Source organism: Eurosta solidaginis, chromosome 2 (assembly GCF_040869045.1).
Source record: "Eurosta solidaginis isolate ZX-2024a chromosome 2, ASM4086904v1, whole genome shotgun sequence".
NCBI lineage: Eukaryota > Metazoa > Arthropoda > Insecta > Diptera > Tephritidae > Eurosta > Eurosta solidaginis.
The window spans coordinates 215633968-215658031 of NC_090320.1; the positions used below are offsets into that span (position 1 = coordinate 215633968).

At 38.1% G+C, this 24064-nt stretch overlaps 1 protein-coding gene across 2 annotated transcripts in view; it reads left to right on the forward strand.

Annotated features, from left to right (window-relative positions):
- Positions 1 to 3047: 3047 nt before the first annotated feature.
- The window catches only part of bsf (bicoid stability factor), an 80039-nt gene continuing 59022 nt past the window's right edge, over positions 3048 to 24064 (forward strand). The window contains exons 1-3 of one of the 2 annotated variants that reach the window (XM_067767063.1): positions 3048 to 3232; positions 3473 to 3998; positions 4073 to 5426. In XM_067767063.1, the coding sequence (XP_067623164.1) occupies positions 3090 to 3232; positions 3473 to 3998; positions 4073 to 5426 (2023 nt within the window). In that variant the 5' untranslated portion in view covers positions 3048 to 3089. The remainder of the gene's footprint in view (positions 3233 to 3472; positions 3999 to 4072; positions 5427 to 24064) is intronic. The other variant, XM_067767064.1, reaches the window with a different exon arrangement.

A 24064-nucleotide genomic window follows, 5' to 3' on the forward strand; every position in this document is an offset into this window, starting at 1 on the left:
ATGTCACGCAGAACAAAAATTGGAAATCGAGTTAGGTTTTCAAGCAGCAAATTCAATTTGGGTTGCTCTCATACAAGTTGTATGTGCATGAGACATTTTCGACAGAAAATGACTTGCGTGCGTTTATATTATGTTGGCTCGTTAGAGATTACATTCTAGAGGTGGAACTTTTTCTATTCAAAAAAAGACCGCAACGCCAAAATTTGTTCATAATTACCGATTATCGAGGAGAAAAATTTCGTATTTTAAGTTAATATGCCCTTTAAAACTGGAGTCATTGGTGCCGTTTGTCGTATCGCTGTAGTCGTATCCCTAACGTAATCAGCTGTTTATCGTTACGACGGTAAACCAAAACCCAATTAGTTGGCTACGATACGGTTACGACCTTAGCGGCACAAATAATCGATTGCATTGATTCTCATAAGGTTGGTCGAATCAGCTGTTAAAAGGTTACCGATACGGTTACCGATAAAGCACCAATGTCTCCAGCTTAAGGCTTGAGTATGTTGTCAAAAATGTTGCAGCGTAAAAGTAAATATGTGGAAGCTAAAACGGCGGTGAAGTTCACTGTAACGTAATATAGCGGCAGGGCATAAAATATTACGGCCGTCATGACGGTAGAAACACGTTCATCACGGTTTTTGCCACCACTTTTGTCAAAGTGGTGAACATTTTGTCAAATAATTGAAATTCCTACCTACACCACCGCCTTCGAGGAAACCAAGTCTTGAGTGTACCAGTCGCTCTTTTGCGGTCGTAACATAGCAGCATCGCTTTTGAAGCAAACCACTCCTTTAGCGATAAGATGTTAGAAAATGTAAATATTACGTTTTGATAAAGAGGATAGAGATAATAAGAGTCGTCAGTTTGATATTTATTTGTAATTTATTAGATAATTACCTTCTTTACCTTTGAAGAAGTTTTATGTTGTGATTGTTAGAAAGAGGATGAACTGTTTAATTAATACAATCCCTTAAAACAAATGCATATATGTAGAATGATCGGGGAGAAAGCTGCCCTTCAAAAAACGCGAGTACTCTATAAATAATGTAAGGAATACTCCTTTGGGAGTATAGGAGTATTCCAAAACTAATCTGTATTGATACAAAAAATGTGCTCCAATTAACATTGCGATGTCCTAGGAGAGGAGTAGGTGATCCCACTCTCGCTTTGTTTGTGAGTATTCCATAAAGTACATACGTGAGAGTACTTTCCAAAGTACTTTCACTGTAGTACTCCATGGAGCACCCACAGAGGATCATATGCCAAAGTACTAAAGAGGAATTGTGTCGAAAAGAATTATCAGAGTGAATTTAATTTAAAATGAAGGTAAATGAAGAGGGGCAATACAACTTTTATATTTTTTACTAAGAATATTCTTATGTTATTTAGCATTTGCGTGAATAAAGAAACTAATATTTCTCTATACTCTAGTATGTATACATAAAACCAGTGCGCAGTTGCATTTTATCAGAGTTGCCATAGTAAAATTTTATTATCAGTTATTTGTATGCAATATTTTACTTTTGGCAACTCTGTTCGATCATCATCGTGTCGTGATCACGGTCGTTAAAAAACGAGCAATGATCGGCTGATGGTGGTCCGCAAACGCTTTGCAACTCCTTTGCAGAGTACTCCAACCTGAAGAAAATGGAACACGTAGTCCAACAATTTTTGCAGGGTGTTTATTTTAGAAACTAATTCATGAATTTAAGGGCCAGGTCCTGTTGCTATAATCGTGCAGTCGTCTGCATAGGAAATGATTGCAGAACCTTCTGGTGGGGGAGGGCGTTTTGATATGCAGAAATTAAACAGAAACTGGGATAGGACACCACCCTGTGGTACCCCCTGTTTAATTTTCCTATGTTTTGAGATTTCGTTCCTAAATTGAACCGACGCCTGCCGACCATTCAGATAATTTTCGGTCTATCTTTTTTAGACAAGGGGGAAGGTGTGATCCTTCTATGGAGTAACGTGCAGTTGTTGACTGTGTCAAAAGCATTTGACAGGTCAAGTGCCTCGAGCACCGTCCTTTGATGGGGTTTTTCCTGATTTACACTGTAATTAATCTGGGTGTTTGTGGCATTTAGCTTGGTGGTACTGCTGTGAATTTTGTTGGTGCGTGGCTAGGTGAAGAATAACCGTGAAATAAGGGAGCAAAATGGTTTCCAATATCCGCGCTACTGGCGAAAGGAGTGATATCGGTCGATATTACTGTTGTTGTTGTTGTTGTAGAGATAAGGACACTCCCCTAACCGGCGGAGGGTGGTCGATATTACTCGCCTTCGTTAGCTGATTTGCCAGGCTTTAGTAGTGGAATTATCCTTGCCATTGTACATTGTTCACCATAATTTACCAACACCCGCAGAGAGGTTGCAGTTCTTCAGATGTTCCTCCCATTTGGTACGTTTGTGTTAATTTACCAGCGTCACGTTCTCTTTCTAAGTTTGCGGCTTTGCTTTCAGGTATTCTACTGGCCGGAATAAAACGTGCCGAAGCTGAAGCGATATTATTGCCACCACACGCCTGTCTTAAGGGCTAATTAAACTTCCTTAAAGGCGAATTAATGGTGATTTATCCATAACCAGAAGAAACAGCTGATCGAACCAACCTTATGGAAATCAATGTAATCGATTAATGGTGCCATACCATAACGCTAACGCCATAACCATACCATAGCCAACCAATTGGTTTTTGGTTTCTCGAAATATCCATAACCTAAAAATATTTGAGTTGGTGAATTTATTAACTTTTTGTAGATTTTATTCATTGTTTTGGATACGTGTTGACTAATTGGAATATGTTTGCAATTTTTTGCGTTTACTTCATTTTATGAAATTTTTACGATTTTTGGGTTAAGGCACCATTAATAGATCACATTATAGATGGTTATGGATATGGGTATGGTTACGACTATGGCGTTAGGGTTAAAAAAGTTTAAATGGCCCTTTACGTTTGGTTCGCCGTAACCGCAGCACTCACGATAGTGAAATAGAATATTATCGATATAAATTCTTTGTTTTCGATAGTTCTGAAGCATTGCGATTTTTCATTCCTTGTCAAATACATACTTCCAAAAGTCCAAAAAAATGGCATCAATTTTGCGCACAGGAAAGTTTATACGTTATTTTGCTGGATTTACAAGGAATTTCGTTGTAGATTCTGTACGTCATAGTGAAAATGGGAATAACTTGCTGCAAAGTACATCCAGTATTGGTATACAATTCCAGCAGTAAGTATAGGAAGTCTTACCGGTGTGCCTTTTGTCATTACGCAATGCAATAGTGGGACATGAAAGTTTTTACTCTTCACTGCATTATCTCTGTGATTTTACTTTAATCAATTGTTATCACATGTAATTAAGCAAGTTGTTTTATTTTATTTCATAAAAATAATTTGGATGGCTATTGATTTGATATGATTGTGTACATAACCTAAAACAATGTTTTAACTCGATTGTAAACTTTTTCAGTAGGTTTGCCAATAACCCAGCACCGAAATCAGATCTCAACCTAGAAAGACAACTGCGTAGATTGGATCAGGATGTACGTCGTAGTGGACGTATTTCGCGTCGGGATATTGAAGAGGTACTCGAAGAGATACGCACCCAACGTTCAGCTACTAGTTCGCAGTCATTGCTTGTTATACGTTGCTGTGGTAATTTGGTGCCGGAAGAAATGCCTGAAGTTCGTACTGCACTGGTCCAAGAGATTTGGAAGACTCTGAATGCCTTGAATATACCAATGGATATTTCTCATTACAATGCATTGCTGCGTGTTTATTTGGAAAATGAGCATCAGTTCTCACCAACTGATTTTCTTACCGAAATTGAATCTAAAAATATTGAACCAAATCGTGTAACATATCAAAGATTGATTGCACGTTATTGCCAACAAGGGGATATCGATGGAGCTACACGAATTTTAGAATATATGCGATCAAAAAATCTACCAGTTAACGAAAATGTATTTAATTCGCTCATATTGGGCCACTCGCAGGTAAATTCCCAACACTGTACCCTCATACTACATTTGCAAAGTTTAATAAAAAATGTTTATTCATTAAAATATAGGCAAATGACTTGGAATCGGCTAAAGGCATTTTGTCGGTAATGAAGCAAGCCAATTTAGAGCCTAGCGCTGATACATACACAACGCTTATGTGTTGTTATGCACGACATGGTGATATTGATGCAATACTAAGTACTTTGAATGAATGTGAAAAGGGAGAGATATTCTTGTTAGATAAAGATCTTTTGGACATCGTATATGCATTAAGTATCAATGGTCATGCAGATAAAGTAGACCTCATATTGGCGAAGTTACGTATTTCAACTGGTTTCAACCAGGATGCCGTAAATGTTATACTGCGTTTGGTCAATAAAGGGTATGAGGATGTGGGTTTAAAAATATTACGTTTAATGCCACGTGCTACACGACCTGATGGCACACAAATAGATGTCGGTATTTTCTTCATAAAACAATTGGCAAAAGTTCAACGTCCCGTTGAGAAAATCTTAAACATATGTACAATACTGCAAGATGAAGGACTAAACCCCAAAGCACTTTTGGTTGCCACCGAAGCCGCCCTTATTTATGGTGGTGTTTCTATTGCGATGCCGCTTTTGCGCGAACTGAAAAATTCAGGTTTTCCTATTCGTCAACACTATTTTTGGCCTTTGATTTGCTCTGCTAAACCAACTCAAATTACTAACATATTGCGAAATATGCAAGACGAATTTGGCTTGAGCCCAAATTCTGAAACTTTACGTGATTACGTTATTCCAAATTTAAAAGAAAGGAATTGGGATAAAATCATAAATTTCCTCCGAGATGCTGGTATATCGAATGGTAATGCAGCGGCATCTGCAGCATACGTTGCATTGTCAAACAATGATTTGAAAGCTACCTCTGATATTATGAATACATATAGAGCATATTATGCGCCATCATTATTTAGACCTATTTTATTAACTGCGCTTTCAGCTACAAATGACTATGATTCATTCATAGATGTACTCAGACAGCTACACGAAAGTGTACAAAATCGTTCATTTATCATCAGTGGTGGCACGCAACGTGCCGATGATGATGAAAGCGCAGCGGTTGAAACAAGTGAAGAAGCTGTGAGTGAAGTTGATGAACAAAATCAAAGTTTTGATGTTGTTGGTGCTGTTTTGAATGACGTTTGCACATATTTTCGGATAAAACCTCTCGATACATTGAACAAAATTCTTCCCGCACTGGTAAAGGAAGGACTTTCAATTAGCAACAAAAATGCTGCTCGTTTATCAGAACGATTGGCCTCTGAAATGACAACTGAAGTCGCAGAAATTTTGGCTAAACTGAGCTCTGGTGAATTGGTACCAGTACCGCTGAAAAATACGGAACCAAGGAAGCGAAGTTTGGATACATTAACAGTTGAAGGTAAATGTTAATTTAGGAAACTCTTAAGGTTCGCGGAAATTATTTAAAAAAAAGTGTTTATTTGTGTTGCTTAAGTCCCAGTTTCGACGTAGTAATATGTTAGTATTGCAATACATTGTCATATTTTTTCAGTTTGATTTTCCCATTTCATTAAAGACGAACTTTTGTCGTGGTCGTGAACTGATTATTATTGTATTATTAATAAAGAATCGTTACTGCGTTACGTTAATTCTAATAGGTTATGGGTGATTTAAAGAATCACGGTATACCGTAGTTTTCGGGAATCGGTTTCGATGACTAGCAGTTTAGAGTGAAAATGCATTTCGATGCGCGCAGGTTGGCGGAAGTTTTAAAGGGCGACCTTCCAACTGATGATGCAGCAAAGGATGAATTTCTTAAAAAAGATAAAAAGCTTGGTTAGGTTTGTTCACGGCCACCGTGGTGTGATGGTAGCGTGCTCCGCCTACAACACCGAATGCCCTGGGTTCACACCCCGGACAAAGCAACATCAAAATTTTAGAAATAAAGTTTTTCATTTACAAGAAATGATTTCTAAGCGGGATCGCCCTCATCTGCCTCGCAGATGCCGTTCGAGGTGGGCATAAAACATGTAGGTCCCGTCCGGCCATTTTGTAGGGAAAATCAAGAGGAGCACGACGCAAATTGGAAGAGAAGCTCGGCCTTAGATCTCTTCGGAGGTTATCGCGCCTTACATTTATTTTTTGTTTTTTTTATTGTTCACAATTATTGCTTGGCTTATATCAGGGATAAGAACACGGTTAGAGAGATGTTGGAAAATCTTCAGATGGGATTTGCAAGAAAATCGATTGTGAGTCAGCATTTAAATAAATTCGAAAATTTAGTGAGGCAAATAAAGATAGCGTGTGCTACAATGAATGAGGATGATCTATTGGCACAATTATTTTTAACCTTGTCAGAGAAGTTCGATCCTCTTGTGACAGCATTACAAAATATCAGTGATGCGAAGTTAAATATCAATCCAGTGAAAGAAAGATTGTTAGCTGATGAAATTAAGATATGTGATAGTCAACAAATGCATTGTATTCAAAATGCGGCGTTTTCTAGTAAAAAGACTTTCAAGAAATTTTCGAAATTTCCGGGAAAGTGCTTAAAAAGTGGAAAGGTGGGCCATAAGGCTAAAGACTGTCGTAATGTTAACGCTCGAAGCGCAGTTGAGAACAATAAATCTACATGTATATGTATTGTTGCTGACCGTGGAAGTAAACATAAAGAGATACAAAATTCAAAATTGAAATTTAAACTAGACTCAGGAGCTAGTGACCATTTAGCAAATGAGAAATGGTATTTTGTAAAGCTTTTGAAACTAGATAACCCCGTTTTCATTGACGTTGCCAAGGATAGTCAAACTCTTACTGCTAACTATGCAGGACAAATAAGTGGTTTTAGTAATAAAGGAGTGCAGTTTGTATTGAATGACGTTTTGTTTGTATCAGAAGTGCGTGATAATTTGTTATCTGTTCGTAAACTTACTAAAGCTGGTGTGGATGTTATATTTTGTAAAAATAAAGCTAATATCATCAAAAATGGAGAGGTGTTGGCAACAGCATACCTATGTGATGGTTTATATGAAATTGAAATTAATGTTATGCGACCATCAGCATTGATATGTAATCAAGAGAACTTGAAACTATGGCACAAGCGTTTGGGGGATATTGGTCAACAGTCATTCGATGAATTGATCAATAAGGAGCTTGTAACAGGGTTACAAATAAAGAGTGAGAAACTAGAATTTTTTTGATGTGTGTTTGGAGGCAAAGCATTGTCGAGAACCATTCAATGGGCATCGTGACCGTAGGCCACTTCAGCGGATTCATTCCGATGTGTGCGGACCAATTGATCCTGTTGCTTGGAATGGATCAAAATATTTCGTATCTTTCATTGATGATTACATGCATTTTGCATTGGTTTACAATATAAAACATAAGTCGGATGTATTTGAAGTTATGAAAGAGTATGAAGCTGTTGTGACTGCGAAGTTTGGTACTTCAATATCAAAGTTCACGTGTGATCAAGGACGAGAATATGTATATGTTTATTAAGTCTATGATCGATAAGAATCTTGCAGACTAGATACAAATGAATAGAAAGATATAAAAACTATATAGTCAAACTTATACATATATGTAATTACCGTGTAAATAATAAAAAAGAAAAAAGATAACAATGAGATGAATAAATAATAAAAATAAATTACAGCCACAAATCCAGAGAAGACTTGAACGTACTTCTCGACAAAGAGAAATCAAGAAGTAAACTTCCTGAGAGTCTATTAAATTCGGTAAGTGCGCGGAAAATCGGGTCAAACATGCAATAGTTAGCTCTACCGACACGCAAGTAAAAGGGCAAGAAAGTACGAAGACACCTATTAGGTACATTAAAATTAACTTTAGCTAGAAGAGCTGAACAATCCAAAGAGCCCGTGATGAGATCATAAACAAACATTAGTAGATGCGCAGCTCTCCGGATTTCAAGAGACTGGAGATTGATAAGTATGCATCGCGAGTAATAGGATGGGGTTTGATCGTCAAAGTTAATAGAAGTTAATCAAAATCTAATGCATTTTCTTTGAACCCTCTATTCTGGCAGAGTGGCCACTATAGATAGTATTCCAGACAACTGAGGCGTATTCTAATTTTGAGCGAACTAAAGAGATAAAAAGTGCCTTCCTGGTATAGGGATCCTTAAAGTCTTTTGCATATCTGCGAAGGAAGGAAAGGTTTCTGTAAGCTTTCGGAAGGACATAACAGATATGACTAACGAAGGAGAAAGAGGTGTCGAAGACAACACCTAGATCAATAACTTCTTTGACAGAAGCTAGTGGAACACCTGAAATACCAAAGGGCGTGGTATGCAGGGTAGACGACTTAGAAAAAGACATTTGAAAGCATTTTTTGACATTTAAGTAGAGACTATTGGCATTACACCAAGCAACAAGATTATTTAGATCAGTTTGCGCTGCATCTGACGGGCCATTAATTCTATTAAAAATCTTAAGATCGTCTGCATATAAAAGGAAATCAGACGAATTAAAGCAGGAACCAATGTCATTAATAAAGAGCACAAATAAAAGAGGACCAAGAATGGTACCCTGAGGTACCCCGGATGTTGCCAAGAAAGGCTGGGACTTACAGTCTTCAATTTCGACGCACAAGGACCTATTCGACAAATAAGATTTTAACCATGATAGGAAAACAGAGTGAAATCCAATGCATTCCAGTTTAAATAATAAGATTTTATGAGATACTTTATCGAAACCCTTCGTGAAATCGGAGTATACAGTATCTACCTGGCAACCGTCAAAGGCACAAGAAAATTGGTACAGGCAGAAAGCAATTCAAATTGAAGTAACAGTGACTTATTCACCGCAATAAAATGACGTTTCCGAACGCTTTAACAGGACATTGGTGGAAATAGTGAGATGTATGTTAATCGAATCAAATGGGTCAAAAAGAGTGTGCGAAGCTGTATATACTGCTGTTTATGTAGTAAATCGAATTCCAACAAAGTCGTTGGGTAGTTCTAAAACTCCTGCTGAAATGTGGTATGGAGTGAAGCCAGATGTAAGCAAACTTAGAGTATTTGGTTGCATAGCGTATGCATGCAGATAATAAGGAAATACGAATAAGGCGAAGCCACGAGCAAGAAGGGGAAAATGAAAATGACGTACTTGTGCCAGAAGAGGTGTGCAATAGTAGCATTAAAAACGAATTTCCCGATGAAGAAGAAGCTATTGAAGAAAATGATGAAGCTAAAGATATCTTTGAAGATGCGGTAAACGAAGCTGATGATTTGTTAAACGATACTGAAGAGACAGCGGATAGTTCTACAGAAAATATTAGTTCTGAAGTTGTTATTCGGGGCAGTGAACGGGAGCGCCGACCTTCAAGTAAGTTACTCGATTTCTTTACTGGATATAGAGCCACTCCTGCCGCTTATAATCACTCAGATTATCCTGAAACTTATTCAAAAATTGCTGGGAGAAGTGATGCACATAATTGGCTGAATGCAATTGAAGACAAACTTAAATCTATGAATAAAAACAACGTTTGGGATATTGTATCTCCTCCAAAAGGTACAACGTTGATAAAATCCAAATGGTTTTTTCGGATTAAGGAAGATGAAAATGGACTTCCAACACGCTACAAAGCTCGCCTTGGTGCAAAAAGATTTTTACACAAAGAGGGCGTAGATTATAATGAAACGTATGCTCCAGTTGTAAAATTAACCACAATTAGAGTTGTTCTTGCTGTTGGAGTTCATGAGCGTCTATTATTCCTCCAGCTTGATGTAAAAATGGCATTTTTACATAGTGAACTGCAGGATCATTGTACATGGCCGTACCTGAAGGTGTTGAAATAGAAGAAGGTAAAGCTTGCAAGCTACGAAAATCGCTGTTCGGCTTAAAACAATCACCGAATCAAAAGTTTATTCAATATCTGCTGGAAATTGGATTAAGTAGATCAAATCCTGACTACTGTTTGTATACGAAATTTAATCATGAAGATTTTGTAATTGTTATTATGTATGTCGACGACTTACTAATTGCTGGAAAACACATTTCGTCCATTAATTGGTTGAAAACAACTTTTAGTAAAAAATTTTAAATGTCCGACTGTGGTATATTGAAGTATTTTCTTCGTATAAAGATTGAAACTTTTGGAGATTATATATCATTGTCGCAAGAATCAAGTATTGATAAAGTGCTAAGTAAATTCGGTATGGAAGAGTGTAATTACGTACGCAGTCCCATGGAGAAAGGACTGCAACTGCTACAAAATAAGAAACCAATTATACTTAATAAGCCTTACAAAGAATTGTTGAAAGTTTAATGTACATAATGCTCTGTGTAAGACCTGATATTTGTTATTCGATTGGTTACATGTGAAGATATTGTAACGAATTTACTGCAATTCCGCTTATTTGAAATCTTCTATTAAGGTTCGAATCACTAAACTGTTGAATAAATAACTCCAATATTTAATAATGCAAAATGGCCTTTATTAAAGTACTTCACAATAAATAGCTCTACTATTGCTCGACAGATAACGTGCTTAATTAAAACTGACTTTTGCGCCGCCACTGTTGTCGCCATTTATACTGTCTGGTTTCCTCGTTGCATACTTCTAGGCTTTTCCATTCCAGAACTTACTAGTTAGTGATCAGCTACAAAATCACCAGCCACAACTACGTTTATAGCTTCTCATATGCGCGTGAGTAATACTTGCACAAATTATTGCCCTCTATTGTGAGCACCTCAGATAAGATATATGCATGTGTTTGTGCGTTGCTTCTCCGCTGCGTGTACGTACATATGTGCAGACATACAGATCAATTCTAAATATTCTCGCGGAATTTTGTTCTCGCGGATTTTTTTATTCCCGCGGAAAAATTCCTCCAATTCTGTTCTCCTAGGGAGAACAATAATTGGGGAATAGGAATTTCGAATTTTCGAAGTCAGCTGTTTTGTCAATTGAAATTTCGTTGCACATTTCTTATTTTGTTTAAAAAATTGAGAAGTTTAATTATTGTTGCAAATTTGTTGGAAATTAGGAAATAAAATATAAACATTGCACAGTATTTATTGCATTTCATGTGGTATTCACTGAAATGAGTAATGAATTGGTGCCACAGCAACATCAACAGCGGAACATAAGAAGAAGACGGCCGCATAACACAAATCTGCCGGAGTTGCCTGCTTTCATTCAGCAAAGCAATTTTCTGGCGGCCAAGTTGAGTTGAATTCGTCCTTCATCATATGCCAAAATCTATTTAAGCCTTATTAAAAAATCCTTGCGCAATTTCTGGATGGCTGCATCAAATTTGTATACCAAGAGCTCTACCGTTGCTTATGATATACTTTTAAACTTAAAATAAAGAATATTGTGGTTGTAGTTGTTGTTGTATTAGAAGTGAGAATATTGTGGTAGAATATAAATACATCTTTTAGCACAAATTTGTACAAATAAGTGTTCTTTCTTAAAATAACCAATTTCTTTTAACTATTTTGATGCATTCCCTTTAATTTAATCAGCCCAATTCTAAACGAAAATTCCGTGCGAGTTTTCTCCCTTCTCCCATTCCTCATATTCTAAATAAAAATTCCTTGTGAGTTTTTTCACTTCTCCCTTTCCTCCTATTCTGAACAATGTTCGAAAAAGCGGAAACCGGTTATGGGAGAAAAGTAGGTATTATGAATGTGAGGGAGAGGGAGATTTCTCTGCCATTTCATAGGAGTTTTTTCACTTGTTAAATTAAAGGGAATGCATCAAAATAGTTAAAGGAAATTGGTTATTTTAAGAAAGAACACTTATTTGTACAAATTTGTGCTAAAAGATGTATTTATATTCTACCACAATATTCGCACTGTTAATACAACAACAACTACAACCACAATATTCTTTATTTTAAGCCGAAAAATATATCATCAGCAACGGAAGAGCTCTTTATATAAGTTACTTTCGCTCTTCAATTTAAATGAAAACGAAAGAGGGTTTTTTATGTTTACTTTATTTTTGATCACCGAATACAATCTCGATTAGAGCCTGGCAAAAGACTAAACGTAAATAACAGAATCAAACTATTTTATCCAAAGCGGTGGCGAAGGCAGCAGCGGTCGCAGTTGATATTCATTTCAAAGCATTGTTGTTGTTTACTACTTTACTTCAATATTGTCACGCGCACCTTCACAGACATAGCGTCAGCGTTTTTGGTGTGAACGGATGTACACATTAAATGCATTAGTAGGTTTCATATCCGGCAATTCATATGGGAAGATATTGTTTCCCATAAATTTGCTTAGCAGGTGTTAACTACCTTCACAGACATAGCGTCAGCGTTTTTGGTGTGAACGGATGTTCACATTAAATGCATTAGTAGGTTTTCATATTCGGCAATTCATATGGGAAGATATTGTTTCCCATAAATCTGCTTAGCAGGTGTTAACTACTCCCCCCGTAAAAACGGAGCTGTCCTCAGCTTCTTTTATAACTCTTTTTACTGCTGCTGCACTTTTGCGTTGCTGATAAGATTTCCAAATTGTAACTATTGCGATAAAAGTTACAGCGATGATTATTAGGAGGAATAATGACATTGAAAATTGTTTTGAGTGTGTGTATGTAATTTCCCGCAGGGATGCAATCTGGTCTAGATTTTCCAAGTTTCCACGATGAAGGTAAGGTAAGGATAACAGGGGAACAAGCTCGGTCATATTCAGTATTTCAGCTGGTGCAGCTCTCGGATAGGAGCGAACAGTTCTCTTCCAATTTGTGTAGCTGACGTTGTTAATGCTGGCGTTATTTTTGAAGGATACAAGGAAGGTACCTTTAATTTTTACTTGAGGGAAACTGTCTTCGCGTACTTCAACCGTTTGATCGTTGATGACCACCAATCCATCGTCAATTTCTTCCAGAGGAGCCATATGGTCAGCTGGTATCGACTTGCATGCAGCTGGTTGACGGCTCAACATATTCAGTAAGCAAGTGTTCCTTGTGTTTGTAATTCAACAGATAGTTTTTGATGTTGTTTCTTTACAGTTATTAAGTTGATGATACTCGCTACTACACTCCGCCACTATGCTTGCTTCTAACATTATTGCTTTCCTATTATGAATAACTGGCCTGATTACAAGTTTGGTGCATATTTGACTTATAATAGGATACCTGATTATAAAATACATATTTTCTTCATTTTGCAAAATTTTGAGGGCTGAAGCCGTTAACAGATCGCTTACAGTAATGTTATTAGAATGCTCTTTGGCAATAAGCTTATTAGTTTCTTTATTATTTAACAAAATAGGATTTATCATTTGTAGTTTACCTAAAGCCACTGAATAAATAATTGTCTCAAGCTCATCTATGATGTGTCTATTTCTGGATGACGCGACTTCAAAAAGGTGTTCAGTATTAATATCGTGTTTCTTTGTAGCATTAAGTAACCTGTTAACGGTGTCGGTCAATTGATTTATCCTTAGCTGTGTTTCGGTATTAATGAAGATCTGTCTGTTATTCGATTCGATTAAGGCTTCCTCCCGAGTAGATACCTGGTTGAAATCGTCAAAGTCCGGGGTACCTGCAATATATTTCAATGCAGTTCCCAGGAAGTTGATGCTTCTGGCATGGCGATGATGAATTCTTAGTGAATCCAGCAATCGCATAATTTGGTCTGCGGCGTCTAGTTGTAATAATTTCTTTATGTGTGACTGTGGAAAGTAATTTAGTAAGTTTTGTGTGTCTTTTGAAACAGCTTCGTAATAAGTCAAATTTTGATGATGAATGAGGTAATCATACTTAGAAAATATTGCAACTTCTCCAGTCACAACCTCAATGTACGCAGCGCTCGTGTAGTTTAATATTTTACCTTCTGTACCAATGACCGCCACAATCAGACAGATCACCAACGGGCGCTGAAAAAAAAGGAGAAAAAGGTCATCTAAGATTTGCTTTGTGAACCCTTCTGCCGTCGACCAGAACTGTTGTGCCTAAATCTTTAGTAACTGTTACTTCCAAGTACAGCTTAGTAAACTTATTGCCTATCCTCTTGTTGGTTTTCACAAACACTTTGTCACCTGGATGGTAAGACTTAGTAAGGCAATTCTGGTTCCTATTCTTTAGATCGTTATGCTGTTTCTTAACTAACCTATCTCTTATATCGGCAAGAAATGCCTGCACATTGTGATGAATGATGTCAATTGGTCTTTGTTTTGTTACTGAATGAATAGTTCTATTGTACTTGTAAGCGGAGAGGAGAATAAGGTCATTTGTGTCGTTTAAGCCCTGGGTCAACTTAATGCAGCTGCCTATTTCTGTAAGCGTGCTGTGAAATCTTTCCACCTGGCCATTTGTAGTACTGTGGTGAGGTGGAATTGTGTAAATGGAAACATTGAAGTGGTCTTGCAGTAGGGCTCTTATCGTACTTGAGTTCAAAGATTTTTCGTTGTCACAGATAAGATATTTTGTGTCCTTGAAGAAGTTCATAATTTTGATTATGGGTTCCTTTAAATCTACTATCGATCTTGTCGGAATTGACTGGACCACAGCGAATTTAGAAAATTTATCAATGCAAGTTAAAAAAAATTTTTTGTCGGTTGAATAAATATCCATGTGCAAAATTTCGCCGGGCCTACCTGCAATGGGAGTTTCGCCTATTCCAGGGTTAGGTGGGTGGCGTTGATATTTAGCTTCTTTGCATGTTTTGCATGAAGAAATGATATCCCTCAAGGTTTTTGAAATATTGGGAAAGTAGTAGTCTCTAAGAACCTGATTAATGTTTTCCTTCAGTGAGCGGTGAGCTCTGTTATGCTCAGACTGCAAAATCTCTAGCTGGTCGTCCTTGTTAAATATGTCGGTTACTTGAAGATTCGTGTAGACGAACTTGACCGCTGGAAAGCGCAAAAGTATTTGGTTCTGAATTTTCCCCAGCACAGGAAGTTCACACAGCAATGCGTTGACTCTATTAGGGTTTAGGCAATTCTTTATTAGGGTGGGTATTCTTTCGAGCTTATTGAAAATAATGCGATGCCTGATTTGAGTTTTGAACAGAATTTTCGTAGTTACGGATTCATTGTCCCCATTTTCAAGAATTATTTGGTTCCCGAAACAATTGATAGGATTCTTAGCTGTTTTAATCGTCATTGTTGAGGATTCCTCACTATGAACAGTTTCATCAGATCGGTCAGTGCTAAGAGCATTAATATGCTGTCTTGACAACGCGTCAGCGACAACATTTTCCTTTCCGGGTTTATAGTGAAACTTAGGGGAGAACTCCTCCACAAAAGATCTCCATCGCTTTAGTTTTGAGTTCGGATTCTTAACCGAAATTGAGAAGGTCAAAGGTTGGTGATCTGTAAATATGTTAAGGTTTTTGACACCATAAAGGTAATTTCTGAGCTTTTGTAATGCCCAAACAATGGCGAGTAATTCTCGCTCGTTAGTAGCATAATTCTCCTCAGTTTTGGTCAGTGTACGTGAAATCATAGTAATAGGCCGACCTCCTTGAGAAAGAACTGCTCCCAAAGCATGAGAGGATGCGTCCGTAGTTAAGTCGAAGGGTTTTTGAAAATCGGGGTAAAGGAGAAGCACATCCTCGGATGATAGCATATCTTTAATTTTCCTAAAGGCATTGTGGGCTTCTTCGTCGAATTCAACATTAGTTTTCTTTGAAGCGGTGCTGCTTACTGTTCCGTTTTCGCCACGTAAGTACTTGGTGAGGGGTTTAGCTATTGACGCATAGTCTTTTATGAAACGTCGATAGTAACCTGATAGCCCGAGGAAAGAGCGCAATGCTCGAAGTGTTCTCGGGACTTCATAATTAACAATATCCTGAACTTTGTCCTTTGACGTTTTGATACCACTTTGTGAGACCACAAATCCGAGAAATTCGACCTCTGTTTGGAAAAATTGGGTCTTTTCTAAAGAAACTCTCATATTAGCCAAATATAACTTCCGAAGGACACGGCTGACATCGCTGAAGTGACTCTCGTAATCCTTGGAAAACACGATTATATCATCGATGTAGACGTGGCATATTTTTCCTATCTCCTCCCTCAGCACGTCGTCGATGGCACGTTGGAAAATACTCGGGGCATTTTTCAGCCCAAACGGCAGTCTACAGAACTCGTATTTTCCATTGTTTACGGAAAATGCGGTTTTCTCTCTATCCCGCTCAGCCAGTATTATCTGGTGGAAACCCGATTTAAGGTCTATCGTTGTGAAAATTGAGGATTTACCTAGATTCGCTAGTATTATGGAGGTGTCAGGTATAGGGTATCTATCATTGATGGTCCTTTCATTGAGCTTCTTGAAGTCCACCACCATTCGCATTTTCTTTTCACCAGATTCGGTCAATCCTTTCTTAGGAACTACCCATATAGGACTATTATAAGGGGACCTGGAAGGTCTGATTATTCCATCGCGTAAGAGGTTGTGGATTTCGCTATTTACAAATTCTGATGCCGCCATTGGATAAGGATATGATTTTGAATAAACTGCCTCGTTGTCTGTGGTTCTAATTGTTGCCACAATATTCGTATTGTAAGGAAGGAACTCCCCTGGGTTAGAAAAGGCCGCAGAATGCTTAACTTTAAGTTCTTCAATTAATGGGGTCAGTACAATATTGTTAACGTCTTTACAGTGGAGATGTTGCAAATTTTCTGAACCAGTTTTGTATGAAAGAATTAATTTATTGAGGTCAAGCTTAGCATTGATTTTACGCAAAAGGTCGTAACCTATTATACCGTCGAATGTTTCAAGAGTTGGTAAAAGAAAAAATTCAGAATTCGTGTCAAAAATGTTGATAGTGCATTTTTGCGTAACGCGATTGGTACCATGAATGGATTTCACCAGGAATGTTGACTCTACTGCTTTTACACCTTGCCATCCACAGTCCTTTACATAGTTTTTAGAAGCGCCGGTGTCGATCAGAAATTTTACTGGTTTACCTTTGAACTTCCTGCTAACAAACGGTAGCAGGGACGCTACTCTAAAAAATTTATTTCGTCGCTTGGTACTTCTGCTATTGCCTTGCCATTATTATCAATTTCCCCATCTTTCTCATCGTAGGCGTCGGAATCTGCGTAGGCTTCCTCGTCATATTGGTTAAGGGCATTGATTCGTTGCATTTTATTATAATTAAATTGGTCACTACCATGTGGTCTTTTTGCATTCGCGGCAGTGCAACCGGTTGAAACTGGATTTCCAAATGGAGTCCTGCCTGAAGGGTAATTTGGGCGATTACGAGAAGAGGAAGGCGTCTGTTGAGAAGGATACCTCAATTTAGAAAGACTGGGATCAACCTCCATTGGGGTGACATTTTGTTGAACTTGATTACTTGATACTCTTTTGAAATGAGGGCTATTGGCAATGGGAAAGGACCTAACATTAGTTGGTTTTGCCAAACGATTTTCTGAGGTTCTGCCATCGGCAAACCTTGAGGCGAAGAATGATCTAGCTTGGTTAGATTCCAATTCCTGCGCAAGAGCAAGAGCCGATGGCATGTCTTTCGGTCTAGATGAAAACAAGATGTCACATAATGGCCTATTAAGTCCGGATATGAAAACCCTAAGAGCGTCTTGGCGATATTTGGTCATAAGTGATTCAATAACCTGTCGCTCGCTTCCGTAGGTCATAAGAGTTTTATTAGTTATGGCCGTCAGTTTCCTTTCGACCTTGTCATAAAAGTCATTAATTGTCAGGCCTCCCTGGCGGAGGGTGGACATTTCCTGTTCTACAACATGGATAGGTTTCTTATCAGCATAGGAAAAATCAAGTCTTGCTATAATTGCTTTAGAATTAAGGACGGTGTTGAACGAGGAGAGCACAGAATCTGCGCGTCCTGTAACCTTGTTACGAATAATCGCCACGGCTTGGTAGTGTTTACAACTACCAGCAAATGATTCGAAAATTTTGTAGGCGGCATGAGCCGCCTGCCGCCATGACACATAACGTGTCTGGTCACCAGAAAACTCTGGCAAAGATTTCACCACGTCCAGTGATAAGTTACACTCAATATCATGGCTAAATGTTATTTCCTGATATTCTTCTACTGTAGTGGGTGTTTCCATCCTAGCGAGTCTTTGAGTCATTTCGTCTATAGTTTTCTGAAAGTCACGTTTTGTTTGGTCAGTAGCTACTCTTATAGCGGCTCTAATGACTGAACGAAGTTGCATTTCATCCATTTTCTTTTATATTAATTTAAAATTTAATTCACAAACTTTTTAGATTCGCTGGCTTACAGCTTTTTGCTATCTTGATTTTCAACACGTAATTATCTTGAGCCTACTAAGCTTATTATTTTTTTATTAAATTCACTGGCTTACAGCTCACTTTTTTATAAATTTCCAAAACACAATTTAATCAATCAACTTATTATGCTTTAACGTAATTTTTCTTTTTTTTTGTTTTTTTTTTATTTAATTCACTTTCTTAAATCTACTTCCTTACTATCATTTTTGTTGTAGCTGGACTCCTCTTGCTGCTGCTTTGGATCTTCTCTGGTTCAATTCTTCCTTGGTGAGTCCGAAATCACGACCACGCTGTTCGTCCAATAAATAGGATTTAGTTAAAACACGCGCGGCCCCACACTTGGGCGCCAGTTACTTTCGCTCTTCAATTTAAATGAAAACGAAAGAGGGTTTTTTATGTTTACTTTATTTTTGATCACCGAATACAATCTCGATTAGAGCCTGGCAAAAGACTAAACGTAAATAACAGAATCAAACTATTTTATCCAAAGCGGTGGCGAAGGCAGCAGCGGTCGCAGTTGATATTCATTTCAAAGCATTGTTGTTGTTTACTACTTTACTTCAATATTGTCACGCGCACCTTCACAGACATAGCGTCAGCGTTTTTGGTGTGAACGGATGTTCACATTAAATGCATTAGTAGGTTTCATATTCGGCAATTCATATGGGAAGATATTGTTTCCCATAAATTTGCTTAGCAGGTGTTAACTACCTTCACAGACATAGCGTCAGCGTTTTTGGTGTGAACGGATGTTCACATTAAATGCATTAGTAGGTTTTCATATTCGGCAATTCATATGGGAAGATATTGTTTCCCATAAATCTGCTTAGCAGGTTTTAACTTATATTGATGTAGCCATCCAGAAATTGCGCAAGGATTTTTTAAGAAGGCTTAAATAGATTTTGGCATATGGCGAAAGGCGAACTCAACTCGACTTGGCCGCCAGAAAATTGCTTTGCAGAATGAATGCAGGCAACTCCGGCGGATTTGTGTTATCCCGCCGGTCTTCTTATGTTCCGCTGTTGATGTTGCTGTGGCACCAATTCATTACTCATTTCAGTGAATACCACATGAAATGCAATAAATACTGTGCAATGTTTATATTTTATTTCTTAATTTCCAACAAATTTGCAACAATAATTAAACTTTTAAATTTTTTAAACAAAATAAGAAATGTGCAACGAAATTTCAATTAACAAAACAGCTGACTTCGAAAATTCGAAATTCCTATTCCCCAATTATTGTTCTCCCTAGGAGAACAGAATTGGAGGAATTTTTCCGCGGGAATAAAAAAATCCGCGAGAACATAATTCCGCGAGAATATTTAGAATTGGTCTGAATAAGTGAAAAAACTCCTATGAAATGGCAGAGAAATCTCCCTCTCCCTCACATTCATAATACCTACTTTTCTCCCATAACCGGTTTCCGTTTTTTCGAACATTGTTCAGAATAGGAGGAAAGGGAGAAGTGAAAAAACTCACAAGGAATTTTTATTTAGAATACGAGGAATGGGAGAAGGGAGAAAACTCGCACGGAATTTTCGTTTAGAATTGGGCTGATAATGATTGATTCGTTTATGTAGATACATAATGATTGATTTATGGATGTGCATACAAGTCACTTTTAGCATCGCTTAGAGATGACAGTACCCCTTAGTGTTGCTAATATTCGTAACACTGCCCTCCACTTACGTCGGATCGTCCCGATCGGACAAATTTCCTGATCTAAATGCCGCTAGCATCTCCAAATGTACCACTCTTCTACTTCGTGGTTTCCCAAAGGTTTGTATGCGGTAGATGGTGTCACTGATCTTATTCACCCATATTTGGATGGAACACCTTTCCGCCGGTGAGGGTTGTACAACAGTACCAAATCTCCCGCCAAGAAACCTTTCGAATTATTGTTCTCATCGTACCTGTGTTTCATCGTACTACTCATTAACCTGGTTCGTTCCTTCGCACTCTGTTGTTTGGCCAATGAACTACTTCGTAGAGCTTGCGCTGGACGGATTTGCTTTGCATAATCAGTATCGTTCCGACGCTTCACAACAGTACTGTGCCCTGGCTTGAAACCACCCTGCATTCTTTCTGCGAAATTATTTCCTTCGTTTTAGTGCGTCCGTTAGGGCTTTTCAATGCCAGTGTTTCTCTCACAGGTACCTTCGGTTTTGATTTGTTTGGCCCATTTGTTCCATCAACCTGTGCTCGATCTACTTTCCTTGACTTTCGTGGTCTCTGTCGAATCTCCTCCACCAGCACTCGCTTACTGCTGAACCCTTTTTCCAAACTGAAGTTAAGTGGCACATCCTGGTTCTCATAACGCATCGCCCTTCTCTGCATATCGATCTTGATGTCATGGTCAACCAAGAAGTTCACTCCCAATATGACTTCATCAACGATCTCCGCCACAACGAATTTGTGTAGAACCATGACCTTCCCAATTAAGACTTCACAGATCACTTCTCCCAGGACTTGGTTATACTCGCCAGTGACCGCACGCAACCTTGCTCCAGGTAGTGGCTTTGCTCTCCTGTTGACCAAATCAGATCGAATCAAGGAATGAGATGCGCCCGTATCTACAGTCAGTACACGCTCCTTGCCATCGACATTCCCTCTGACGGTAAGACTGCTTGATTTCCTTCCAATTTGCGAACAGATATCACAGGACATTCAATAGCTGGAGATAGCTCTCGATCTCTACATCTTACTCGCTCTTGCTCATCCCCTCCAGCTTTGTTATTAAAACCACTTATGCTGTTGCAACCACTAGGATCAAGATCGCAATGACGTGCAATGTGACCGGGCTTCCCACATTTGAAGCATTTGATAACTCTCTCACTCCGCTTTCGCGATCCTTTCAGCGACTCCAATATTGCGTCTACCCACTGTGGCCTTCCTACTTCCACACGGCGTGCTTTGAAAACTGGCTTACACAGAAGCGACGCTGTTTCCTGAATCAGAGCTTATAAAACCGTTTCTGCGAATGTTGGCTTTGGGTTTGCGTATGTAGCGCGCTTTGTTTCGACGTCCCGTATGTCATTTATAAAGTTCTGAATCTTTACCCTTTCAGTGTATTCCACGGGTGCATCCGCATTCGCTAAATGTGCCAGCCTTTCAACATACTACCCATACTCTTGCAATGTTTCACAAGGCCTCTGGAAGGGGTTCAGTAACTACATTTGGTATATCTGTTTTCTATGCTCGCTTCCATAACGTCTCTCGACAGCGGCCATCAATGCTTCATAGTTGTTCCGCTCTCCTTCGGGAATCGTCTGTAGGATTTCGGCTGCTAACCCCTTCAATGCTACGAATAGAGCTGCAACTTTATCTTCAGCGTTCCATTTGTTCACTGTTGCGATCTTCTCAAACTGTAGCTTAAAGACCTGGAAAGGAACAGAACCGTCAAAGGATGGTGTTTTTACCTTTGGATTATTCGTTGAAACTGCTGGGCGATTTAGTTGCATCTGCTCGATACCGCCTCTCAAAGCATCCACCTCGGCCTCGATTTTTTCCTCAAACTGTAAAATGTTTGTATCCTGGGCCTCCAGCTTCGATGTTACCCTTATCTCCTGTGCTTCCAGCTGCGAGGATATGCGGGCCTCTTGTGCTTTCAACTGCTCAGCCAACTGAGATATCATATGTGTCTTTTGCTCTTCCAGTTGGGATGCCATATATGTTTTCTGTCCTTCCAGTTGAGTTTCCATCTTGGATGTAATCTGTGTCGACATTTCTAACATACGCGTTTCTTGTGTTTCAATCTTCGATGTCGTCATTTCTGACATACGCATTTCTTGTGCTTCAATCTTCGATGTTATTTCTGACGACATTTCTGACATTTGCGACAACATTGATGTTACTGTCGATGTTTGTGCAGATATTGCAGCCAAAATCATGTTCAAGTCTGTGCTCGTAACTGTGCGATGTTTTGTGTTTCTCTTCAATTTTTGTTGTTGTCTCGTCCCCATCAGGATAAAAGACATACTCGTCCACATCAATTTCTTGCGACTCCATTACCTCTCGTAGCCGTGCTTGAAGTTCGATCTTATTGCCCGTTGTATTCAATCCACGGTTCTCCAACTCATTTTTCAGTTGCTGGATCTTCAATTCACTCAACTTTGCCATGTCCAAGTTGTATTCCCAATCTTCGGAATTTATTCAACAATTCCTCTTCTGACACCAATTGTAACGAATTTACTGCAATTCCGCTTATTTCAAATCTTCTACTAAGGTTCGAGTCACTAAAATGTTGAATAAATAACTCCAATATTTAATAATGCAAAATGGCCTTTATTAAAGTACTTCACAATAAATAACTCTACTATTGCTCGACAGATAGCGTGCTTAATCAAAACTGATTTTTGCGCCTCTACTGTTGTCACCTTTTATACTGTCTGGTTTCCTCGTTGCATACTTCTAGGCTTTTCCATTCTTACTAGTTATCAGCTACAAAATCACCAGCCACAACTACGTTTATAGCTTCTCATATGCGCGTGAGTAATACTTGCACAAATTATTGCCCTCTCTTGTGAGCACTTCAGATAAGATATATGCATGTGTTTGTGCGTTGCTTCTCCGCTGCATGTACGTACATATGTGTAGACATAACGATTGATTCGTTTATGTAGATACATAATGATTGATTTATGGATGTGCATACAAGTCACTATTAGCATCGCTTAGAGAAGACATTACCCCTTAGTGTTGCTAATATTCGTAACAATATCAACAAAATCCTGGTAATAATCATTGACAATGTTCAAAAAGGATATTAAGATATCTGAAGGGTTCTAAGCAAAAGAAGTTGGTGTTTAAAGAAACATCAAACAAAGCTCTTGTTGGATTTGCTGATGCAGATTGGGCAGTTGTCATATTTTTTCAGTTTGATTTTCCTATTCCATTAAATACGTATTGCACTTTTGTCGTGGTCGTGAACTGATTATTATTCTATTATTAATAAAGAATCGTTACTGCGTTACGTTCTAATAGTTAGTAATTAACTTAAGTTTAAAACTAACTATTGCAAATCTCTTGAAGCAATAACTAATCAAATCGCAATTGGAAAAGCTCATTTTTTTATAATTTCGTAGTTTTTTGTATACCTTTCATGAACATGAAATGGTATATTAACTTTGATCTGATGTTTGTAACGTAGATAGACTCACCATTAACTATACGGAATTGATCAGGGCGACGAACTGAGTTGATATAGCCATGTCCATCTGTCCGTCCGTCTGTCTGTTTGAACGCAAACTAGTCCCTCAAATTTTGAGATATCTCAATGAAATTTGGCACAAGGATGTATTTTTGTATTATATTAGACATTTGTCGGATCCGGTAGGATCGGACCACTATAACATATATCTCCCATACAACCGATGAAAGTTGCGACTTCGATGTGCAAACATTAAATCTCTGTTTATTCAATAAATTCTTTGTCTTATATAGTAATTTACTTAACCTATACATTCATAAATATCTTAATACTGATAACTAAAAATATGTACATTGAAAATGGGGTATGAGTACATGTATGTTTGTATACAGTCTTTGTATACATGTAGTTTAGTATGTTTGACTCTATACATGTAGTTTTGTATATGTTATTTAGCAACGTAGACAGATCAATGTGAGTACTTTGGTTAAGGCTATACACGTAAGTTTGTAAGTTTGTACGCCTGTTGGCATATCGATGCGAGTACTTTTTAGTTGGTTCCCATAATGGTTTGTATGTACTAAGCAATTTATTGGCTGTTAACGGATAAGGGTTTCATATTCGGCATTCCACTGAAGTTAGTTAACCGTCTGGGTTAGTTCAATAATTTATGTTGGAAAATATTGTAATATGATTATTACTAAAATA